Raw genomic sequence first — 16,757 nt, forward strand, 5'->3', positions numbered from 1 at the left:
AAGAGAAGAGGGGAAGAAAATTACAAAGTTTGTGGGTTGAGATAAAGACAGACAGATTGCTTGAGAGTTGTGACCAAAGTCAAAACAAAAACTGATAAACAAAGATAAAAGTTATAAAAACACCTTATCTCCTTTCCACCCCCTTCTCCCACACCTAACTTCACTCCATCCCCCAACTCCTTTACATTCTCCCACCACCACTCCTGAGTGGCACAGGGGAGACAGGGAGTGGGTGGTTTCAGTCTCCTCCTAACAGTTCCTCTCTCCAGCTCCTTCATCTTCACATTTTCCTCTGCTCTAAGGAGTCTGCAGTCCTGCAGGAAAAAAAAAAATAAATAAATTACTCCAGCATGAGTTCTCCATGGGCAAATGTTCTCAGGATATCCAACTACTCCAGCATGGGGTGCTCCATCAGCTGCAATGTGGAATCTGCTCCATTGTGGTCCTCTCCATGTTCTGTAGGGAAATAACTGCCCTGGCACCTGGAGTATCTCTTCTCCTCTTCCTTCTCTGGCCTTCATGTTCCCTCTACTGTGTCTCAGCCTTTTTTCCCTTGCACCTCAGCCTTTCAGATGATTTTCCCATTTCTTATATATGTTTTCATGCTGGCTCCATAATGAGCTAGCTGGAACTGTCTGTCTGACACAGGGCAGCTCCTGGTCTCTTCTCAGAGAGGCTACTTTTGCATCTTGCTGCTACCAAAGCCTTGACACCCAATATCTGCCAAGAATGAATATTTTAAGTCAAATGGCCAAAGTGAAATTGACTTAAATCCTAAGCATCTGGACATTGGTAAAATCTTCCAAAGACCATACTGTTGTTTTCCTCTGGCTTTTGAGGTGTGTCAGAACATTATCAGTGTAGCCGACTATCAGATCTTGCATATAACATAATTAATCTTTGATTAGCGGTTTTCATTCTCTAGGGCAATCCGCTATGCCATATAGATTTGCAGTTTACAACAGCAATAGTGTGAAGGTCTCTGAGCTCTATTGGGTGGTGCAGACAAACCTGTAAGCTACTCATTCTGGGTACCGTAGCAAGAGAAGTAATGAAGATGACTTGATCAGTATTTAAAACTACCTTCCAGGGAAAGGGACCTGCTTAACTGCAAAGAAAATAGAACAAAACTTTTTATAAAAACAGCACCTTAAACCTGGAGCTGTACAAACTCAACCTGGAAGTAGTGAAAGTGATTAGCTACTGAAGGGAAGAAAAGAAACTCTTACTTACAGAAACTCTGTACTTACCAGATACAGTTGAGGGGTGATGGTTGCACATAATGGCCTGCAACTACTACAGACTGTATTATCTAGTTGTTTATGTTGGCCTTAAACTTTGCCAATTTGACAACTACAAATAGCTTTATTTTTTATCTTTATACATAGAATTATAACCAATAAAAGAGAGAGAGTTTGGTTGCTTGAAAGATGGTTTTTGAAAGATGATTGTCCTGGTTTGGGCTGGGATAGAGTTAATTTTCATCCTAGTAGCTGGTATGATGCTTTGTTTTGGATTCAGGATAAGAATAATGCTGATTATACACTGGTATTCTAGTTGTTGCAGAGCAGTGCTTACACTATTTCAAGGCCTTTTCTGCTTCTTGTACTTCCCTGCCAGTGAGGAGGCTGGGGATGCCCAAGAAGCTGGGAGGACAGGACAGCTGACCCACACTGGCCAAAGGGATATCCCATACGGCATCGTGCCAACAGTAAAAACGGGGGGAGCTGACCCAGGGGGCTGCCATTGCTCAGGAACTGGCTCATTCTATAGATCTATAGTCATCTAAGATCTATAGTCATCCTTGCTGCAATTAGGTGAGCCTTTTTCAATTTTGCTAGATACATTTTTGAGGTAAAGAGGTTCAAACAGGAAAGGCTTGAGCCCTTTAGATTTGTCCTTTGGATGGGATTTGGTGGCCTAATGATATTCTCTTTGTTATTTTCTGTTTCTTTTCTAATTATTCCTAACACTTCATTTACTTCCTTGGATGTTTCCCAGCACTGTGCTGGTGTTGTCATGAAACTATCTTTCACAAATCCAAGTTCTCGCTGGTGAGTTATAATGGCTTGGACAACATTGCTTTATGGCAGCACAGGGTTGTTTTCCCTGTTCACATCTCTTTACATCTCTGTATGCCGAATTTCCCTGTAAATTTGTTGTCTTATAAGGTCTTCAATCTCTACGCTATTGATCTTTGTCTTTACAACCTGAAGCAACTTAGAACAACAGTAAACTTTCTTACTTTCCAGTTGTCACAGATGCTCAAGGACTCCATTAATGACCTGTCTACATAGCAAGAAGTATTAGTTCCTAAACTGTTTCTTTCCCTCCTTTTACTTCTTTCCTGAGTCATATATACAGTCTCCATCATTCATGTCTGGTTATTTTCCTTGTAACTCTAAAGAAAGGGACTTTGTTAGAAATAGAACTTAATCATCCTTATTCATGTTCTTGATGAAATTCTTTGATGAACTTCCATAGGCTTATAAGGGAGGACTACATTTTGCAGATATTGACTCCTGCCAGGTAGATCTCATTTTTGCAGGTATTGTTTATGTTCTTTTATTCTTCAGAATTCTTTGCACTATAATGTATGTTATAGACTTGAGGCTTAAAGTTCTTAGATTCTCCCAATCTTCCTGAAAATATTTTTCAGATATTGGTGCTGTATTTGTATCCAGTTCTCAGGTTCCAAGGTAGTTTTAAGTGTTTATTTATTTATTTATTTATTTCCCTCTGGGTCTATCATATGAATGAATTAAAGAACATCCTGGAAGGTTTCCTTGACAGTAGTTGCGATCAAGGAACAAATCCTGTCACTACTTCCATGGAATCATAGAGTGGTTCAGAAAGTACAGTAAAGATCATCTAGTTCCACCGCCCTTGCCATGGGCAGGGTCACTTTCTACTAGACCAGGTTGCTCAAAGCCTCATCCAACCTGGCCATCAAAATGTAGAACTTTTGCCATCACTGTGATCATTCAATTTACTTGTATGGATATGTGCATTGAGTTCACTTAAAAAAAGCAGCTACTGTTACCATGGTTGTGAACCAAATGTAAATTACCTTGATGCCACCGAAAATGTGGCATGCTGATTGCTATTACAAGTCCTCTGCTTCACAACTTCACTGTGAATATGAATGCACATACAGTATGTAACAAGCATATTTCACATACCACCAGTAGTTGTGTGCATCAGCTTTAGAATTTCAAGTTGGCAGAAGACCAGTAAATCACACAGAATTTTCCTCTGCCCTCTATTTTAATTATTACTTTTTCTCCAGGTTTCACAGTTCCTGTTAATCATTTAATAGGGAAGGCTGATGTGGCCTGGGCAGAAGCTTCCTTTCAGTATTTTCTATCTCTTCCAGAAAGACAACAAACAAATCTATAGATTACAATTATAACACTTTCCTATATATTTTTTTGGTATTAATTTCTTTGAAGAATTATTTGAATAATCCCAGTTTGTGTAAATTACAAAATTTCAAGATATTCCTATTGTTTATTGGCTTTGTACCATCTCTTTCGTATGGTTTGTTAGGAGATACATTTTAAAATTTCTTGAACTATATAGATTGGCATTACAATTAAAGTATAAAACAGCAGAGTTTTAGGTATGTGTTTTGTGATATTCTACTAGAAATTAAAAAAAATCTGGCCATTTTTCTATTTGGGGAAAGCTCTCTATGCTCTGGTCTTGTGTAGAAAGGCAGAATATTTCTGTAATTTACAGTTTTCTGGCTTTTAGAATGGTCCTGCATGCTAAAATTTTTATGACCTTCCATTTTAAGATGTTAATCCCAGTACTATAGAATGGTTTTGAGAGCTTCAAAGTGAGAGCTTCAACCATTAAACTTTTGTCTATTAGCCTTGCTTTAATTGCAAGACTAATGCAACTCAGGTTACCTCATTCCCATATAAACTTGATCTGTTGCTTATGCAAGAAAACTTTTTTTTTTCCCACCTCTAAAATATTCATCTTCACCTAATTACTCTGAAGGTTCTTTTTCTCAATTCTTTCTGTCTTCAATGGGGATTTTATTAATAACTTCTAGATCTGCCTCACAGTATACATAAGAGGATGTCCAGTTTTTTAACATACAAAATTGTATTCAAATAGAGGACCATAAAGTAAATCAGTTGTTAACTTAGGGCAATGCTATAAGAGAACTTTCTCTGCTAGTGTATGGGAAGAAAAATCAAGCTACATGCTGAGGGCATAAAAAGCAATAAGGATTTTTATTATTCTTTTTCAATCCATATAGTTCTTTTATTAGAATGTTTTAAGGTGCTCTTAAACAGGAGATTGAACTACAACAAACTATTACAGAAGAAACAAGTGACTTTCTAGCCACCTTCCCTTACAAGAACTAAAATACACACCTGAAGTGACATTTCTGAGTCATTCCCGAGTCACAATTTTGTGCCTGATTATTTAAGGGATTATTGTTATTATTTTGCCTAGGAGACAAACAAGTATAAACGTGGAATTCACTAGTCGTTTTCTGCGCCCTGCTGAAGCAGTTTTGCTACTGATCTCAAAGAGCGTGGGTGGAATAGGTGGTGCTACACTGACATTCTCTCTGAAATCTGAAGTCAAGCATATTGAGCCTGCTGTAAGTCTGTGTATGAGATTAATATTGTCACAAAAAATACTGCTTGACTGTATGTTGTATCAAACAAAAGTGAACTGAGGTAAGAATAAAAAGGTCAGTTACTATCAGCATTTGCCTTTGACCTATTAATATTCAAGTTTCCTATTTTAGCCTTTGTATGTGTAGAGAAAGGTCTAGAGGAATATTTAAGATGCCTAAAGATGTAAATCTCACATAGATATGGAACAAATTAAAAATTTTGGAGCTGATTGCCCTGAAAATAAATCTGGACTTCTTTCAGCATATGAGTACTTTTGGAAATTCCATTGCAGAGATGGTGATACACCTCTTCAGCTTAAGAGCCTAAATGTCTTCATCTGACATTTCACTTGCCAGATGTAGGTGGATAGCTAACGTCTGTTAGATGTTGCTTGGTTTATTTGTGCTTTTTAATTTAGATGGTTGTTAGATTTAAGATACACCCCAGAAATAGTGGGAGCAGAGACAGGCATGCTTTCCAGCATTTGTTATCAGCCATTCTTTGAGCAGATCTGGATAAGAACCTCTCCTGAACTGAGATGGAGTTTAAGTGAGTCGCCTTTTTTTTTTTTTTTTTTTTTTTTTTTTTTTTTTCAATGGCAGTTTTTGTACCATAGCAGTAGACATTGATGTTAGAGAGGAAGGTTGGGACAGTAGAAAAAAAGGAGAACATGTCAAGCAGATAGTTTGGTTCCTGTCCCTGTGCTATCATTTTTATGAGGATTTACAAGGTGATGAAGTTTAACATGTTTAAAATGAAATAGTCTTTAACTCTACTGGCAACAAAGATTAGCATTTTAATTACGTGAATTCTGTAGTCATCAGTGGTCAAATACTTCTTGTAATATTTTCCTTGTAGTATTTCCAATGCACATTTTTGTTGTTGTTGTTGTTGTTTTTTTATATATATTTATGTACTTTTTTGTTCTTTTTTAGGATATATTAAAATGCAAATCCCCATGTTATGAGCTGAAGAAAATTGTCCTAAATGTTACTAATCCCTTCAGAACTGATGGCATATTCAGGTAGACAATGCTATAAAGACAAGACTATACTGATTATGCTGTTTTATTTACTCTTTCTCCATAATTTTCATTTTCTATTTAAAAATGTAAAACCTTGAGGTTAAATGATAGGGATTTACATTAGCCAAATTGTTACAAGCACTGTGAAGTGGAAGCTATCATAATGAATAAAGAAGATAAATAAGTCTTAATTGAAATCCGTCTCAGTGTAAGCAATAAAGCTAGAGCTTTAATCAAATGGAGTTCATGAACCTTACTTGTATTTTTGTGTTTGGCTGAGGTACAGCAGAATTCCAGAGAGAAACATGCCATGTTAATTAATAGTTCGTTATTTTTTCCCCCCAATCTCCTTTATCCTGCTGTTTAAGTTATTAAGCATGCAAAAGAAAAAATATGCTTTTGCCTCGAGGCTTGCATCACTATCAGTTAATCTAATTTTTCATTTGTATTCATCATAGATGTAACAACTACAGAATTATAAATGTTTTTGTTAATACAAAAGGCATAGAATACCCTTTGGAATCTCAGTTTATGTGATGTGACTCCATATTTTGTTTTTAAACTGGAAAGCTACATATGGGTTCATATAGTTCATTTATTTACAAGTACATTTTCTATGACATTTAAACTTGTGTTATTGATCTATTTAATATGTTCCGTAGGTTGTGAATTAAATTTCTCTTTCATCCACAGAATAGGTTTGATATAGGTTTAGAATAGGTTTGATATAGCTATAAAGAGAATTATTTTCATTGATCCAACAATGTGCCCTGGCATAACCTCCTGTGTGTGAATCAGATGAATTTGTTTAGTTTGTCTTTTTTTTTCTCAGTCACTGAGGTGGTCATTCAGGCTTTCTATAATCAGTTCTATCATTTAAATAGCTCTCAGCAAGAATAGATTAAGGTGATTAAGTAGTTTAATTTTATATATAGCATTCAACAGCTATATGACAACTATGTGAATCAATTACCAATTTGGACCATATTTGAACCAGTAATCTACAATTAAAGATTCTTTGAATAATTTTGCCAAAGTTTTGAAAAATATCTAGTATTCCATGAGGGTGAGTATTGCTTATTTGCAAATAAAACTAGGAAATGCACTTGTGATACCAAGGAAGTAACCTTTCTACAGAAAAGAGGGATGAAAATCTTAAAACCTTATGTATAAAGTAGTACTATTTAAGAAAAAGACAAATTAAAATGTCTCTTTGTTCTTGTGTCAAATAACATATGGTGGCAAATGACATATATTTCCAAAAGCTGTAAGTTATGCAGTCTAAACCAGAACTAGCATCCTGCTATTTGTTAGGTGTTACTTGTTTCATCAGCTAAATATTGTCACCTTTTTTTTTTTTTTTTTTTTTACATTTCAGAGCTTTTAATACTTATGTATAGTTATATATTTTAAAAATTACTATCTTAAACTGATTACTGAAAGTTTGTATTTCATTAAGACAAATTAGTTGAATGCATGTAAAATAATCCATTAAATTGTGAAACAGCTACTTTTTACCCAAGAATAGAAAAAGTATTTATGTATTATGAAATACTACAGTAACTAACCATTGGTATTATTATTTTTTAGTGGCAGATTAAAATCTTGGGCAGAACATCAACTAACACTGCGATTAGTTGATTAAGATTGTGACTGTTGGAGAGTTTGAATTCAGATCCACAGCTGGGGCTATGCTAGCTGACATTAGCTTCTGTATTTTTACTATGCACTCTGTAATTTTCCTTCTGTTCTTACTGTCCTTTGTGAGTACAGAGAAAATGCAGAAGTCTGGCTTCAGATGAATGAATTCAGTGGCTGGTGCCATGTAACAGAAGTTCTACAATGATACCAAAACCTAGTTCTTTAATAATGACTAGCAGTAGATGAGTGGATTATCCATTTCCTTCAATGGAAATAATGTGTGCACAATGTAATGTACACAAAAGGAAAGAAGATCATAATCTTCTAGGAAAAATGAAAGTGAAGCATTTGTTCATGTTTAATTAGGGAAATGACAATTTCCTGTATCTTCCTGTATCTTAATAGATTCCCACATTCCCAAAACAAACAAACAAACAAAAAACACTTTAGGTCTCTGTTCAAATGTAAATGAAATTATTTTCACTCATTTAAATTAGCACAGAGCATAGCATAAATTATACTTTAGAATAGTTTTTCCAATTTAAAAATATGAATATCATTCGTCTTGAAAAGCACATTGTTCTTGTTTGTGAATTTTTTTTTTTTTTAATTTTTGAAAAAAGTCAGATTTTTTCCTCATTCTGCTAGTAAAACGTAGTGTTTAAGTGTACTTGCCATATTCCAGGGTCATTTTGCTGGAATCCACAAGTTGCTTAACTCAGCCAGAACAGATATATCAAGCCAGGCAAGAAAAGCAAGAGCAAACATTCAGGTAAGTTTTAAATTGTAATTACTAATTATACTATAAAGAGTTGTACAGTTTCATTAGTATTACATATTTGTGTGTAGCTGTGTCCATACCAGTTGTAAAGAACTACAGGCTCAGAAACGGAAGTATGGTAGGACTGTAACATTTTTGAAATACCTTACAGATAATTTATTTGAACAGTGGAGGAAAGACAAATATAGTATAAAAGGTAAAAATGATAGTAATATGCTAACTAGAAGAAGTGTTATACGAAGTAGAATTGAAAGGTGAAATATTGATGCTGGGACAGGGGCAATCATGGTGACTTAGGTGACTGAAGTGTTGACAGAAAATATCAGTAAGACTCCAGTTTGCCAGGACCTGAAAAAGAGAAGGAATAGTTCTGAATCTCAGAATGAAGACTGTAGGTGTGTTTGAAGGTGTAACAATGAGATCACATTTTAAATTATAAATAGGCAGTCTAGAGAATTCTAATTGTGCTGAAGTCTAAAATGTTACAGGTTAAGTAGGCCCCTGCAGATGCAAATGAGTATGAGGGGATATTAGTGCAGAAATATTGATATAAGTTAATATTATTTTGTTTCTAGACTTTATTGCTTAAACAGACTAGGGACAGATTTTCTAGCATAGGCAATGTGGAATGTGAAGGAGAGTTCAAAGTAAGTGTGGTAAAGGTAATAAAATGTCAAAGACTGAAAAACAGTAATTTGGAGTGGGAGTCGAGGAGAAGTGTATCGTAAAGAAGGTTCTGTGCTTAAGACAACTTACAGTCCGAAAGCAGGTATTTCAGTCTTCACTGTCTTTAATTGTTAGACAGTGAGATAAATACCAAGCTGTTTAGATGAACAGGCAGTAATCTTTAGGGGCATTGCAGAGGAGAGATGTAGATTAGAACTGTTCATAGTCAAGGTTAAAGGAGAAACAGACAATCCAGAACAGGTATGGCAATCTTTAGGGCACTCTTTTGAAATGGTTCAGCATAGAGAAAGGATGACCACAAATGTCTAATACTATTTTTGGAACTTGCCATATGTTACGAATTGCACTGTTTTAATAAATGTCCTTTTAATAACTCTATTTTTCAGCCAAGGACTAAAAGTTTTAATTCTATGTCTATTTAGATTCTTCATTTGCATATTTGGTTATTTAGTTACAGAGATCTGTTTCTCTAGCCTCCCATCACTTCAACTGTATTTTATAATTATTTATTCATAGATCAACATTCATAAACATCAGTTGGAATAGTATAGTAGATTAAAAACAAAACAAAATAAAACCACAAACAACAGAAGTCAGCTTACTGGAAAGATAACCAATGTGTAACCAATCAGATTTCTTCTCAACAAAAGAAGCAGGAACTAACTTTTAAAATACACCACCAGCAGCCCTCTCACATTGAATGTGAAGAATACTCCAACTCCAAAACATTGTCAAGAAAGAATACTGTAGCTACCAAAACACTATTACATAGATATCAGAGGTGGACGCTTTCAATGCTGTTCTGTCCTTTGTTTGTGTCCTGTGTGCTTTGTGCACTCACAGCCAAGCTACATTTACCAGCTGTGCTACAATAATTGAACATTTAGCAATTAACCTCAGTGTTACAGAGGTTACAGATTTTACTAGTAAATTATACTTTAAGGTATCAAAAACTATTGGAATAGTTAGAAAATGCCTTTTCATCTGCATAATTTATCTTCAGTAAATAACACAATCTAAAAAATTGTAATTGTAGTCATACATCTAGGCCTAACTCTCATTAAAATTGATTTGAGGGCAGCTTAAGTCTTTAGAAAGCTCCAGTATTGATTTGCATTTTATTGATCTCCAGTATCTGCAAACATATGATTTGATGTTTCTTTTATGTGTAAAATCCATGTAGATGCTCCTTTTAAGAATGATTGTTTCTTGAATGGAACATAACAAACTTCTGAAATTTGTGCTAAAAGTTACTATTTTTACAATATATTATTGATCAATACGTAGATTGTACCTGCAATCATTTTTTATTCTTTTGATAAAATTTAGAAAATGCCTTCTACAAAATGGGGGCTTGTTGGTTCTACAAAATGGGGGCCAAGTGCTCTCTAATTGTAACTTTATCATAACATCAGTGCTTACATTTTAAGTAATTGTGTCTGCATGATTTATAGCCTTTGCATGCTTCAATCCTAACATCTTGAAGTTTCAAGTGAGCCTACCCACTAGATCAGGTTTCCCAGGGCTCCATCTAACATGGCTTTGAACACTTCTAGGGATGGGGCATCTACAACTTCTCTGGCAACCCTGTTTCAGTGCCTAGGAGTAAAGAATTTCCTCCTAACATCTAATCTAAATCTCTCCTCTTTTAGTTTAAAACAGTTCTCTCTTGTCCTATCTCTTTCTCCCTATGTCTTCCTGGAGCCTTTTCTTCTTCAGGCTGAACAGCCCCAGCTACCTCAGCCTTTCTTCACAGGAGAGGTGCTCCAGCCCTCTGATCATCTCTATGGCCCTTTTCTGGTCCTGCTCTAACAGCCCCACATCTTTCTTGTGCTGAGGGCCACAGACCAGGATTCAGCACTCCAGGTGGGGCCTCACAAGGGCAGAGCAGAGGGGAACAATCCCCTCCCTCCCCTGCTGGCCACTGTTGATGCAGCCCAGGACGTGGTTGGCCTTCTGGGCTGCAAGTGTGCAATACTGGCTCATGTCAAGCTTATTGTCCAGCAGATCTCCCAAGTCTCTCTCCACAGGGCTGCTCTCAATGAGTTCTTTCAGTATATCCTCATGTCTGGGACTGAGAGGTGCAACACCTTGCACTTGGACTTGTTGAACCTCACTGTGTCCATGTGGGCCCGGTTCTCAAGCTTGTCCAGGTCCCTTTGGATGGCATCCCTTCCTTCTGTTGTATCCACAGAATATTGCATATAGCTTCTTAGCATTGCTTACTTTTTATTTTAACCAGGGATAATACCAGAAAATCCAAATATTTTGAATTTTATGTATTTATATATTTGTGTACTCCTTGTTGTAAGCAGTTCCATGCTTCAAAGAAAGACTTACACTGAACAGAATAATTGTATTTATCTCATGAAAAAAAAAATAGATCTAAAAGGGTCTGTGGTGTCCACGTCTAATATAGATTATGAGATGTTATATCTGTTGTTTAAGAAAATGTGGTTTAGAAATATAGTTAGGAGTCATCACAATTCTGATTAATATTTTAACAAGGCCAAGTGCCGGGTCCTCTACCTGGGGCACAATACCCCCAAGCAGAGCTACAGGCTGGGGGATGAGTGGTTGGAAAGCTGCCAGGCAGAGAAGGACCTGGGAGTATTGGTGGATAGTGGGCTGAATATGAGCCAGCCAACTCAGATGCTCAGGTGGCCAAGAAGGCCAACAGCATCCTGGCTTGTATAAGAAACAGCGTGGCCAGCAGGGCTAGGGAGGTGATTGTCCCCCTGTACTCGGCTCTGGTGAGGCCGCACCTCGAGTACTGTGTTGAGTTTTGGCACCCTCGCTACAAGGACATCGAGGTGCTCGAGCGGGTCCAGAGAAGGGCGATGAAGCTGGTGAGGGGCCTGGAGAACAAGTCCTACGAGGAGCGGCTGAGGGAGCTGGGCTTGTTCAGCCTGGAGAAAAGGAGGCTCAGGGGCGACCTTATTGCTCTTTACAGATACCTTAAAGGAGGCTGTAGCGAGGTGGGGGTTGGTCTGTTCTCCCACGTGCCTGGTGACAGGACGAGGGAGAATGGGCTTAAGTTGCGCCAGGGGAGTTTTAGGTTAGATGTTAGGAAGAACTTCTTTACCAAAAGGGTTGTTAGACACTGGAACAGGCTGCCCAGGGAAGTGGTGGAGTCACCATCCCTGGAAGTCTTTAAAAGACGTTTAGATGTAGAGCTTAGGGATATGGTTTAGTGGAGGACTGTTAGTGTTAGGTCAGAGGTTGGACTCGATGATCTTGAGGTCTCTTCCAACCTAGAAATTCTGTGAAATTCTGTGAAACTGATCTATACTAATATAAGCCACACTACGTTTTTTGGGCAGTTCCTGTTTTACTTCCCGTCATAGTCTTTGTTCTGAGATCACAAACTAACCCACAGAGTGTTGAAAATGGCAAATATATATATGAGTTTTCTGCTCAAATGTTTCAGTATTTTCACTGCACTAGTAAGCTGTTGTATCCTTTCTAATAAACAGTTTAATTCCTTTTGTCTTCTAAAGTTTATTGATGAAGTTGCTGCTGTATGGACTCGAGATTTCCCTGTGGTGGCTGACACCTGTTAGTTTTCTTTTCACATCAGTAATATGTAGAATCTGGAACTGGAAGGAACTTAAAAAGACCATCTGAGAAATTCTACTCCAAACTCTAATACAGAAAGCAAAATAATTTTCCTTATGCAAGAATCTATTGGATAGAAAGTGTGTTTAATGGCTTGCATGGGCCAATGTAGACTGCAGAGATGTTTTTTACTTTTGATCCAGACTTGATTTCTGGTATGCCTGCTAACATGGCAAGCCCAGCCTCTTTGTGGTACTATGCAGGAAGAGGTAACTGGCAACTCAGAGATGATAGCTACTGAACTGTTTCTTACTGGTGACCAAGTATTTAAGTAGTTCCTAGTACAAATTTGAACAGATTAGACTAAACCACTGTTAGAATCAGTTGGAAGTATTCACACCTGTTGTTTTCTTTGACTCAACCGGGTTTTGTTACCAAACAGTTGAGAGGCGCCCTCCTAAGCCAACCCTCACATGTAACATACTTGTAGATCTTTTAGTCTATTTAATGCATGGTAAAAAAAACCTCTTATTTGGAAGTGGCCAATTGTTTGAAAAAACAAAATAAAACAAAACAAAACAAAACAAAAAAAAAAAAAAAAAACATAAAGTTGCTTAGTTACCATTCCTTCCATTAAATTAAATTGCTTCTGATACCTGAGTTTTCAGACTGAAACCTGAACCACATTGTGATACAATGTGCTTAGTCCCATAATTAGCTCATGGATTCTTTGCCCTTGTGTCTGAACTGCACATGTATAACCTTGATGTCAAAGCTTGTCTTGTCTTCTTCACCAGAAATATTTTTCATACAGTAAAATTCAGTATGAACATGGAGTAGAATGATTGGTGCATAAGGCCTCATAGGACAGTACTGCGGGCTTAATGCCATAGCAAACTGTCTGTGTAGACTTATTTTATGGTAGCATTAAGCTGTTCTGCCTAACCCTCTCATTTCTCCCTGTATTTAAAGGAAATGTATTGAGCTAGACTGAAGGTATGCCTTCAATACTTTCCTGATCTTAATTATATTATTTTTATTTTTATTATTACATGGGATGCAATTTATTTTTATTTCAGAAGGACAAGACACAATGTACTCATCTGCCAATATACAGCTCAATTCTCTTTCAATTTATGTATCTGCAGATACTTTGTTCATTTGGGTGAGAATAATTTTACAGAGGCAGACCTTCAAATCAGTGCAATGAGTTTCTCTGCCATTCACCTCAGAAAATAAGATTTATTCAAAGTATGGTTCACCCCAGTGAAGACTTATGCTGTACTGTTTTGGCGTCAAAGTACAATGTATTTCCATGTAATGTTCTTTTTATCTTTTCTTTTTAAACAGCTTTTGAACAATTCATTATTTTTACAGTGATTCTTCTGTTGTCGTCTCTGTTACTGAAATCATAACTGGGCTTTCTGATTCAAAGACAAAGCACTGAAAGAGATGATGTTTTGTATAAAATTTGTATTTTCTTTGTATTTTTGTGTGAGATAAATTATTATTTGTTAGTAAAGAATAAATAGTATGTTATACTCACATACTTCAGAGATCATTTCCCTTTTTGAAAAATGACTTTTAAGTATAGGCATTAAAATGAATCCCCAGGGTAACATATTCTGAGAATTTTACAAGTCCATTTATTTAAGGTTGTGATTTTTTTCTTAGCCCAGCAAGATTAACAATTTATTTTAAGAGAGACCCAATAGCTACCAAATGCTGTACATGATAATTGTTTGGTATAAGCTGGTTCATCAAATTTTACTGCTGGGGAAAATGATTTTTATGTGTGAATAATATTAAAACTGAGTCTAGAACTGAAAAAGCTACTTGCAGTAATTTCTTTTAGATGCATTACAGTGTTTTTTTTTTTTCAGCAAAATGGGTTCTTACCTGTACTTGTTGTAAATTAAATAAAACTGTCCTTCCATAAATGTAACTGCACAGTCTCAGCTCCTGTCAATACTGGTAGAAATTGTTTGTGAAGAAGGATAGAAATAAAATATAAAGTAATATCAAGGAAATAAGGTGGGGGGATGGGAATAAGAAAATATTTTGTTATTTTTTTTTTCCCAAGTATATGTGTTCTTTTCAAGTACATTTGAAAAACAACATTGTTGTGAACTGAGTAAGGTGTTTAGGTTAAGGTTCATCCTCTTCATTCATTTCTCAGACAAATCCTTGATTCCATTCTGTTGCATGGTTAATTGCACTGTTAGTGTATATAGACCATTCCTGTAGCCTTGGTGCCAAAGAGGTGAGGAGGGATAAGCTTTACTGTTCCCAGGCTTTCTCATCCCCTTTTTTCAGGGCTATAACCTTGTAGAAATGAATCTTGCATGTGAACTAAATTAACTGAAACAAGAAGAGAATTATCTACAGTAGAAATTTTTGGAGAGCTTCTCTTGTGAGATTTGGTGCTTCCTATCAAGATCATGAACTCAATGTGGGGTTTTTACACCCCTATTTCTTCATTGTGTCATGTAAACTCCCCCAAACCTATGCAGAGATGAGTAAAATTAGTCTTTGCACAGAAAATCATGGAAAATTATGTCCTAATTTATACTTATTGTGTGAACAGAAAGTTTGTAAACCAATTATTTTACTTAATTAATTTCCACTCTAAAGTTAAAAAGACAAGATTCTGAGAATGGGATATTCTTAAAGGATGCCAAATTCAGTCTGTTTGGAAATGAGCACTGGAAGAGAAATGATTATCAGGTAGAGACAGTGACAGCATCAGCTTTCTTGTTTTTTTTTTTTTTTTTCCCCCATGAAATAGGCAAATGTTCCACTGTCTATGTTGCATTTTTTCTTAAATAGTTGTGCCTTGTTTCCTCTAAGAAAAAAAAGATGTGTTAAAAGTTTTAAATATTTTGTGTACTACTGATGCAGTTTGGGAGCAGTGAAATTATTTAAGTATCTTTGAGACTCTACCAAAACGTATGTTTTGAAACAACATAGTGCATCTTGGAGACTAGAAATATTTATTTCAAATACTTAAATTAGAAAGTTGCGTTTAGCGGTAAACTCTTTTAATTTATTTAGAGATTTATTTTTTTTTTTTCCTGCTAAGGTGTAGTAGTGTTAAAGTCATTGCCATTCTATGATCCAAGTAGAAATTATGAGATATCTTTAAAGCTTTTATGGTCTATACCATTAAATAAATAGGATTTTTAGATGTATTTCTAGAGTAGATTTTACAGGAAACACTGCAAATCTGCTTTGAAGTCAATTGTCAGAGGAATGCAAGGCTTTGTACCAGGGGACAATTCTTTACCTATTGCAATAGAATTCTGAAATGGTAAAGAGAAGAACTGGGACTGAATTCACCAAAAAATATTATTGGTCAGGAATGTTTTTGATTGACAAATACTAATTGTATTTTTTTAACGTGGAGTTTTGTTTATAGATTACTGCAGGGATGTTATACAACTTAATTGAAGGAAGCACATTCTAGCTCTGCTGTAAATATTACTACTAACTTAACTGGAAGAGGTGGTACCTGACATTATTGATAAGTAGATAGCTCCAAAACATTTGTTGCTTTTGTTTGAAACATTCGCTTTTCCAGTATTTATGTCTAAAAGCCCGGAAGAAGCTATCTGTTAAGTGAAATAATAGAAATCTCCAAATTTACTATATTGCTTTCATTTTTTTGGTTCTAGTTCTGAAAATAATGTAATAAATTGTAAAAACAGTGCACTGCCTAATGAGCCAAATGAAGAGAACAACTGTAATTGCCGTAAGTACCTCTATACAACACACCTTATGTCACTAGAGTAGCAATTAGAGTATGTGCATAAGCAGAATTTTGACATCTAAAATATGCTCAGAACTTATTATTTATAGCTGTGTATCATCTGGTATTTTTTATTTTATTTATTGAAGTGATTTCTAAAGCTGCACTTTATTCCTAGTGACTTTAACAAATAAATATATATATTTTTAATGGCCCATGTATTGACTTGATGGCAGTTTGATGTGGAGTCTTTTCAGCATACCTGAGTTATTTTCAAAAATACTCATGAACAGTGCAATTCTTGTTTTTGTTTCCTATGAAATGTCAGTCAAAAGTTCTGTAAAAACATACAAATCTGGAGTTGTAGCCTTTTCTGAGACTGTCAGAAGTCCAAGTGAGCAAAATTTTGCCTTATGAAATTATTTTTTTCCTCTTGGGATATAATGCTTGCTTTCTATGAGGCCATGTGGAAAACAGATTTGTAATATGAATCGCCTAGCTCTTCTATTTATATTTATTTCTCATATTGTTTTCTGAGATGTGATTAACAACCAACTAATGCAAAGTTCATAAAAATTAAAAGTATGTATCTTAACTAATGAAGTAACGTACCAAAACTATGTTTTTGCTTCTTGTGGAAGTGTACTTCTGCTTTGAGTATACTTCTTGATACTT

General features: G+C 35.8%; 1 protein-coding gene across 1 annotated transcript in view; it reads left to right on the forward strand.

The window, feature by feature from the left end:
* Positions 1-16,757, forward strand: part of CFAP47 (cilia and flagella associated protein 47) — a 325,591-nt gene that overhangs the window by 105,740 nt on the left and 203,094 nt on the right. The window contains exons 39-42 of the mRNA XM_032197971.1: positions 4,474-4,624; positions 5,579-5,667; positions 7,994-8,080; positions 16,009-16,085. Of these exons, the coding sequence (XP_032053862.1) occupies positions 4,474-4,624; positions 5,579-5,667; positions 7,994-8,080; positions 16,009-16,085 (404 nt within the window). The remainder of the gene's footprint in view (positions 1-4,473; positions 4,625-5,578; positions 5,668-7,993; positions 8,081-16,008; positions 16,086-16,757) is intronic.

Source organism: Aythya fuligula, chromosome 1 (assembly GCF_009819795.1).
Source record: "Aythya fuligula isolate bAytFul2 chromosome 1, bAytFul2.pri, whole genome shotgun sequence".
NCBI classification, from domain to species: Eukaryota; Metazoa; Chordata; class Aves; order Anseriformes; family Anatidae; genus Aythya; species Aythya fuligula.